We start from the raw sequence: 8,021 nt of genomic DNA on the forward strand, positions 1-8,021 counted from the left end.
TAAAAGTATAACTGTCAATATAATATTTAATAATATAAAATTTATTAATATTAAAATAATATTTAACTTAACTGGATCACTTTTGTGCTTAATCCACTTTAGAATTTACTAGTTAATTTTTAGTCAATAGTATAGTTATACTGTGCCATAGTATAGTCGTAAATCCGAATTCGTAAGACAAGGTAGTTATAAATAGCGGGATACTTGTATATGCGTTTTATATGCGTGCATAGGCGCAATCAATTTACTTAACCTGGGATTTGATTAGCGATGGTGTTGGATCCAACAGAAACCGACGGCGGGCTCGCGGAGTCCTGCATTAACGTGTGCATTTCCTCCTCTTGATCGGAGAGCGGTATGGCCGGCATGTCATGAGCGCTGGCTTGCTTTATCTTCAGCTGGCTTGGCACCTCTGTGAGTACTGGCCCGTACTGCGAAGTGGAACCCACCAGCAAGTCAGTTGATGGATTCAAACCGCCCAACATCTTTCCTCATAGCAACGCGTACATAAGATAAAGAAACAAATGCACCAAAACATACCAGAGAGCAGATGGCTTCTGGTAAAATAAAATTAGACGCAAAATGTATCGGCCTGAAAACCTGTTTGCTTACCTGACCACTGTTACTTGTCATGCCATTCCTCGGTGATTTGCTGTGATGGAAGAAAGTGAGCCATGCCCAAACGAAGCCAAGCAATATACCGACCAGCATTATACCGGCGCCTAACGCTATAGAACCTCTTCCTGTATTTTCAATATGCTGCTGCACGCCTGGAGCCATCGTCAAATTTACTTCCAGTTTTACCTGTTAAATTAGTTGTTAATTTATTTGACACCAGTTATTATTTGTAATGGAAATAAAAGTTCCCTCAAACTGCGCGCCACATGTTTACTAAATTTTAAAACATAGCTGTTAAAGTAAAACTAGAAATGTAATACCACAAATTAAATTGCTAGACAATTTAATAATTTTTTGTTTCTAAATATTAAAACAATCCTCCTATCTCAAAAACTATAAAGAATTTGTTATAAAAAATAATACATCAACTAGAATTTAAAATTAATCTTCATAAATTTATATATTTCATTAATATAATCGGAAATTTTCAAAAAGAATTTGAATAAAACAGAATAAGATCGTTTTATAACACTTGTAAAAATGAGCTTCAACTATCATTTTCTTCCCTGAAGATTAGTAAATAGTAAAAAGCTTTATAAAGTAAAACCTATTCAGATAGAAAAATACACAAGCAACTGTTGAAAGAGGTGAAAAATATGCTTTTATGTATAAAATTCAAAGATAACTTTATTTGCGACCCATTTTTACAAATTTGATAAACACGAGACAAATTACATTTCCACAATAAAGCACATAATAACGAAATAACATGCAAGATAAAAATTTCATTGTTAATGTGTTACGTTTCGCAACTATTAGTTCTAATTTTTCCAGCAATACAACGTTGCTATCGCGGAGTTTTCGACTGAAAAGTTAGGAGCCTTAATAATTATGGATGTTATTATATTCGATTAATAGTAACATGTAAATGTAGTAAGTGTAGGCATTGTTGCATTAGCGTTGCACAATTTTTTTATCATGTATAGGCTGTATCCAATGTACATACACTGCCAGGGATATGTTCCAAAATTCTACTCATCAGGTAAAGTAACTTTGAGTGACCAAGATGAAAAAATCTTAAGAAATCTCAAGATTTTTTTATTCTGATTCTTATCCTATCCAATTAGAATTTTGGAACACAATCCAGTATTAAAAATCTATAGTTCACTCCTAACAGAAATTTTTTAATAGTTATTAGTTATTACAGTTTTATTACTTCTGTCTAGTAACTGAAAAGTAAAACTGAGAATTCCAATTAAGATGTAACGCTTTGCTTGCAGTTACTATGCATAAAAAATGCACAAAATCTAAATTTATTTATTGAAAACAGGATAACATAAATGGATATTCAATTGTTTAACAAGCAAGCCTGAAAATTTATCTATTAATACTAGACAACAACTATGCATATTTTTATCAAGAAAACTGCTTCAACCATTGAATAAAACTATCAAATTCTTGTTGATTTCTTATGCAATAATATTATAACTAATGAGAATACTAGACAATAACTGGATGGATGTCTAAGAAAACTGCATACAATTCTACCATAGACGTTACGTATACTATATTTTTTTTCAGTACTCACAATAAAATTTGGAATGCAGTTGTAATACCTGCAGTATAACAATACCAATACTTTTGTTAATAGTTACAGAATTTTAGTGCAGTCAATTATGTATTATATAACTTGACGAAAATTACTTAAGTCAATTTAATTTATTTTAGAATATTTATAATTTTGTTGTGGTCAAAATCTAGTAAATTTGCTCACTTTTGTAATTTTCACTCAACTTAGGTGATAATTGACTCCCAAATTAAACGTTTTTTTCATATTTTCTCAAGTTGGTTGCTAGTCAAAATAACTGCAATTCTGTTATCTACAGACAGATTTGACAAGCACACTTGCTAATATATACTTAAATGTATGTGCTTTAAACAAGCTTTGTTATCTGAGAATACTCATCAACAAAAAAATATATATATTTTCTGTCACAGTAATATTGTGTGCATAAAATCATGTTACAAACAAAATTGTACAAAAAATTAAATATCCTTCAATATGTTCAATATCAAGAAATATATAAAATATGCGTTTGCCAAAGGACTCAAGTGAGAATTTTACACATTTTTTTTTCATTTTATCATGATACAACAATTACACACACACACACACACACACACGCGCGCGCGCGCGCGCGCACACGCACACATACACATGCACAAGCAATTTTACCTCCGACACGGCATTGTCACTCGGTCTCGAGGAATCTCCGTCCGCGGAGACGAGGCTGACGAGCATGGTTGTGAAGCCGGCGACGAAAAAGCACAGCGCGGCCGACAGCAATGTCCATTCCAACCATTTCCTGGAGCTGAGCTTGTGTCTGGCCACGACGCGCCAGAAGCCGTGCCTGAGCCCGGCGGTACCGCTACTGCCGCCGCCACCTCCACTGCCGTCACCACCACTGTCGTATGTGTAACCGACGGTGGTCGGTTGATAGACAGCCCCGCTATCCGGCATGTCCTTTCGCGAGATGTACACGATCTTTCACGTTAGCCGTCTCCTCCAGAACCAAAAAGCTCAGATCACTACTTTGAGAAGCCCCGAGAACGATCGGCGCCGCTTTAACTCAAAGCGAGAGAAACGAAACGAAACGAAACGAAACGAAACGAAACGAAACGAAACGTAACGTAATGTAACGTAACGTCACGTTACGACACGATGGCACTTGTCGCTTCTATCGGAAATATGCGCGCTTCAACTCTACTCTCCAAAAAAGAACACTCGCCTCTTTTCGCGTGATGCAACAACGCGACTCCTTTGCTACTTCCTTGATGTGACTGCGACCGCGTGTCGTGTAATATACGCAATTATGTAGCGCGCGACTACGGACGGGACGAGGGATGTCTCATCTCACGAGCACATCGTGGCACATCGACGCATCGAATGCGTGTGACTTGCGCAATGCGCACTCCGCTGCGAATCTCAACAATCCGTTTGTTTTCTGTTCCTGTGCTGGGATCTTAGAACATATAGATATGGAAGCAGAATAGCAGACTAAAGGGCCTCGCACATGAAATGCATAACATAACATAAGCACAACATAAGACCGATGGGCCAATGAGCATTCAGCATAAAGTCGCCATATTGATTTACATAACATTTTCATTGGTCCGTCGGTTTTATGTTGTGCTTATGTTATGTTATGCATTTCATGTGCGAGGCCCTTAAGGCCGGTATTTATAGTCGATTCTTATAGCGTTTTCGATTGGGAAAAAGTTAGTGCGCACCAGTGCGCACACAGTTCACGCCAACACTGGACAAGTTCCATGAGTTGCACTGAATAGTGCAAATGCAAAAGAACACGCCCAAATTTTCAGTGCAAGTGTCACTTAAGTTATAATAGATTAAATTATAATAGATCTATTAAATTATAATAGATCACGCGAAAAAGAAAAAAGTAACCTTGAAAAAGTAATCTCAGTGCTCAGTAAAGCTTGCCGCAGACGATACGTTTTTTCTTACGGGATTGCTTACGTGCTCCTATACCGGCAGTCTTACGTGCTCCCGTACTGGAAACGGGTAACTTACGGGCTACGCTACTGGCTCGCGAACTGGATTTTCGTAATAGATCATGTCCTATTTTTCTTACGTGATTCTGTACTGGTTTATTGTGAAAGCCAATCAGGGGGTCGATTGTGTATCTTTGTCGACTTTTCTCACTTCTCGTATTTTCATCTCACATGAAAAAATACGCGCGATTGGCTATGAGCATAGTGAAAATGCGATATCCCTATGCGTGAGTGAAAATCACAAATGCGAGTGCGAGAAATGGTAGAAAACTTCACATAACCTTTAAAAAACGGTGCATCGCCTCTGAGTTAATCTCCAATAATCTCAAAGTCCCTCCTGTTGACGACTGACGACGCGTGTTCCAAGTAAGATATCAATTTAAAAAAATCGGTGCGTAAATATTGCATAATTGATTTACAATATATACTTATATTATTTATATCTTATTATTTATTTATTGTTATTTATTATTTATATACTTATATAATTATTAATTTATTTATATACTTTATACAATTTTACAATGTATTATCTAGAATATATTATCTAGAATATCGAATGTATCCTGAGTATCTCTCAGTCTCTTTCTTAATAAATTTAAATTTCTTTTTCTAATTTTTGTTCTAATTCGCATTTTCCTCTTGCTCGATAAAAAGTAAAAGGTACTCCATTCTGAAACGATACAAGACTCTGCAAACTCGACCAAATTCGACACAGTTTGATTGAACTCGACATCAAAATACTTGCCGAGCAATGTCACGTGAGAAATGTCGCATTTCCACTATGGTGAAAAGTAGCCAATCGAGTGAGAGCTCACTTTTACCATTTTCACTAGGTTTTGGAATACGCAATCGACCCCCAGGACGCAGTCTGTATAGGTTATACTGGGTTATACCGGGTTATACTGTCGAAGTGTTGTCAAAGTTCAAACGTGAATTCACTTCGCAAACATGATGTCGTGAAATGAAAAGACTTCAAAATAGTCCAAAGAAAGTATTTTATGTTTAATAGAGGCCTACTAATAGGAACCATGTTTATATGCGATAAACACATCAAATTACCATAATAAACACATCAAAAGTGAGGCATTAAAGAATGTATTGACTGTCGACTCCATAAACTTCGGCGATATTTATTTCGTTGTTGCAATTTTTCAATAATTAAAAATAATGCAATAGCAATTTTACGACAATGTACAATTGTTGCAATAATTTCATCCTTCTCATTTATCTCATCCATATTTAAGCGTGCCGCTTCTATGAAACAAATTTCAGTTGCTCAGCCCGTACAAAAACTCGCACCGTGTGAAGTCACGGCCAGTAGCACTGCTAGTACCATTGCCCGTACGGTAGCAAGTAAGAAAATCCAGTTAGAAATCCAGTAAGAAAAAACGTATCGTCTGCGGCAGGCTTAAGTAATGCTTTTTACTATATGTAATTAAATAGTATATAATCATTAAAAAAATGCTATTATATTACATCAAGTAATTAATGATATTTTAATAAAGGTATAAAATCGATGTACTTGTATAAAAGATATAACACTTACGGTGTCATTATCCATTTTTTTCACACATGCTACATAATTTACAGTTTCTGAAATCATTCTTCTAGTTTGGAAGATTGCAATTATTTCTTTTTCCTCGCTTGAACTAGAAGAAGATTCCAAAAATGTCTCCAAAATATCAAAAAGATCCAAATCCGGATTGCTCATTTTTTCAATTTTGAAACTTCGTTATTGATTACAATAATGCATTGATGCTTGCATGCATCCAGTGTACTCATGGGACTGCAACTTCATGTTGAACGATGGAAACGGTGGGAACACAAGCGATCGACGCGATCCAAGCGGCCTGGCCTTGATACTACATGATTCTATATATATATATATATATATATATATATATATATATATGGCTACTCTACATTAATTTTAAAGTCTTCGGCCCACACTTAGAATTTTTATTGATAAATGTTTTTAAACATATAATATATATAACAGACATTAGGTGCAATTAAATAAGAGGTACAAAAAAAGAGTAAATTAATTAATATTACATAGAAATATATTTTTATTTCACAAAATAATGACAAATATACATTACTTAATTTTTATTTATAACTAAACTTACAATTATAAGATCTTCCAAACGTTTTAATAAATTCTCACTTAACATAATAGGCGAGAACATAAACCAATTATGTAGCGTATGTCAAAACAGAATTTGTGCCTGATCACTTTAATCACTTTCCAACTTTAAATAGTTGCAACTTGCCATTCTGACCTTTTTTACCGTTGCCACATAGTCACAGTCGTTCTCTTGGTTCTCTTCTTCTTAGATTAATCACGTGATCACGTCCCACTCGCTATACATGCGCGCGCATACATTCATCCCCGATCCTGCCTGGGGCCGTATTCTGTAACTCTTAACGACAGCTAGGGATATCGTTACGTGTCGTCGCGCAGCTTTTCTACCATGTATAATATCTGCGCAACGACGCTGTAACGATACCGAATTGTCGCTAAGGAGTTACAGAATTCCGCTACTGGCCCGGTTGTTTCCTGCTTTTAGATACTGCCTGCACTCCCGTGAGTGTACTGAACTGGCACGGTCAAAATATTTCGTGCCACTTAGTGCGCACTGAGTGCGCACTATGCGAGTGTCGTGCGTTCAAACGAACACGTGACACTAGCCAAGTGCCTAATGGCACTGTCAATCGAACACGCGCCTGACACTGAGTGCAGCCAGTGCATCCCAATCGAAAACGCTATTATATTTGAGATCGTCTTAAGTATCCCCTTAAGATGCCATCAACCAATCAGAGAGCCGTATTAGCATCTTAAGACGTTGCTTAAAGCCCGTATCAGACTACGCATTGGAGATTGGGATTGTATTGAGATTGCGTATTGGAGATTGGATTTTGACCAAACAGAAAACAGAAAGTAAAGATTGAGATTACAGATTGGAAATAGAGCTCAGTCTATTTTCTCAATCTTTAATCGCAATGTTAGCCAATAACTTGGCGATTCTTTAGTCATGTAATACAATGTGACAACAAGAAACATGCAGAAGAAAGGTTAAGTGCGGATACATCAGAATATATAAATGGTTTAAGTATGGCAGGTTATGGTTATTTCTTGATATTTTGATGTGTTTAACAAAACAGCTCCATTATTCTTTAATATGATTGGTTTTTAAACTTAGATCCAGAAAAGAACCAATCATATTAAGAATCATTGAGATCTCACTGAACTGAATTATTTTTTGAACGTAATCATATTATTAATTGTAATATTGTAATGTGATTGAACAATCTCCAATCTTCAATCTTTAATCTCATAGCGTTTTTTATTGGGAAAATTAGTGCGCACTGAGTGTGCACTCGCCGCTGTCAATTGGACGTTTCGATTCGCGCGATGGCGGTGCCAACGGAAACGCCCAATTACCTGCAGCAAGTGCACATTCAGTGCGCATTATGCCTCGTGCCCACAGGACGCGGCAAGGCTTGCCGCGCGGCGGAAGTTGGCATGGTAGCCAATCATGAAGTTGAACTCGATCCAACTTTTGCCGCGAGGCGGAAATTACATCCAGGGGGCCTATTCTCGAAAAATATCGCATGCGAAAATATTAGGGAATTCTATAATATGTGTAACGTATACTATAGTATTTTCGTATATTTTCGTATGCGATATTTTTCGAGAATAGGCCCCCTGGCGAACGAGACGTTGATTGGCTATCGAAATATTCCTCAGCCAACTTCTGCCGCGCGGCAGCCTTGCCGCGTCCTGTGGACACGAGGCATTAGTTTTCTCAAAGAAAAACGCTATC

At 36.7% G+C, this 8,021-nt stretch overlaps 1 protein-coding gene across 2 annotated transcripts in view; it reads right to left on the bottom strand.

Annotated features, from left to right (window-relative positions):
- LOC105205039 overlaps positions 1-3,589 on the bottom strand; it is a 10,208-nt gene extending 6,619 nt beyond the window's left edge. Inside the window, exons 1-3 of one of the 2 annotated variants that reach the window (XM_011174336.3) lie at positions 2,855-3,589; positions 613-804; positions 1-431 (exon numbers count right to left, since the gene is read on the bottom strand). The exon at positions 1-431 is cut by the window's left edge and continues 6,619 nt beyond it. In XM_011174336.3, coding sequence (XP_011172638.1) covers positions 249-431; positions 613-804; positions 2,855-3,139 — 660 coding nt within the window. In that variant the 5' untranslated portion in view covers positions 3,140-3,589 and the 3' untranslated portion in view covers positions 1-248. Of the gene's footprint in view, positions 486-612; positions 805-2,854 lie in introns of both variants that reach the window. The other variant, XM_011174335.3, reaches the window with a different exon arrangement.
- Positions 3,590-8,021: the final 4,432 nt, after the last annotated feature.

The sequence above is a fragment of the Solenopsis invicta genome, chromosome 8 (assembly GCF_016802725.1).
Source record: "Solenopsis invicta isolate M01_SB chromosome 8, UNIL_Sinv_3.0, whole genome shotgun sequence".
NCBI classification, from domain to species: domain Eukaryota; kingdom Metazoa; phylum Arthropoda; class Insecta; order Hymenoptera; family Formicidae; genus Solenopsis; species Solenopsis invicta.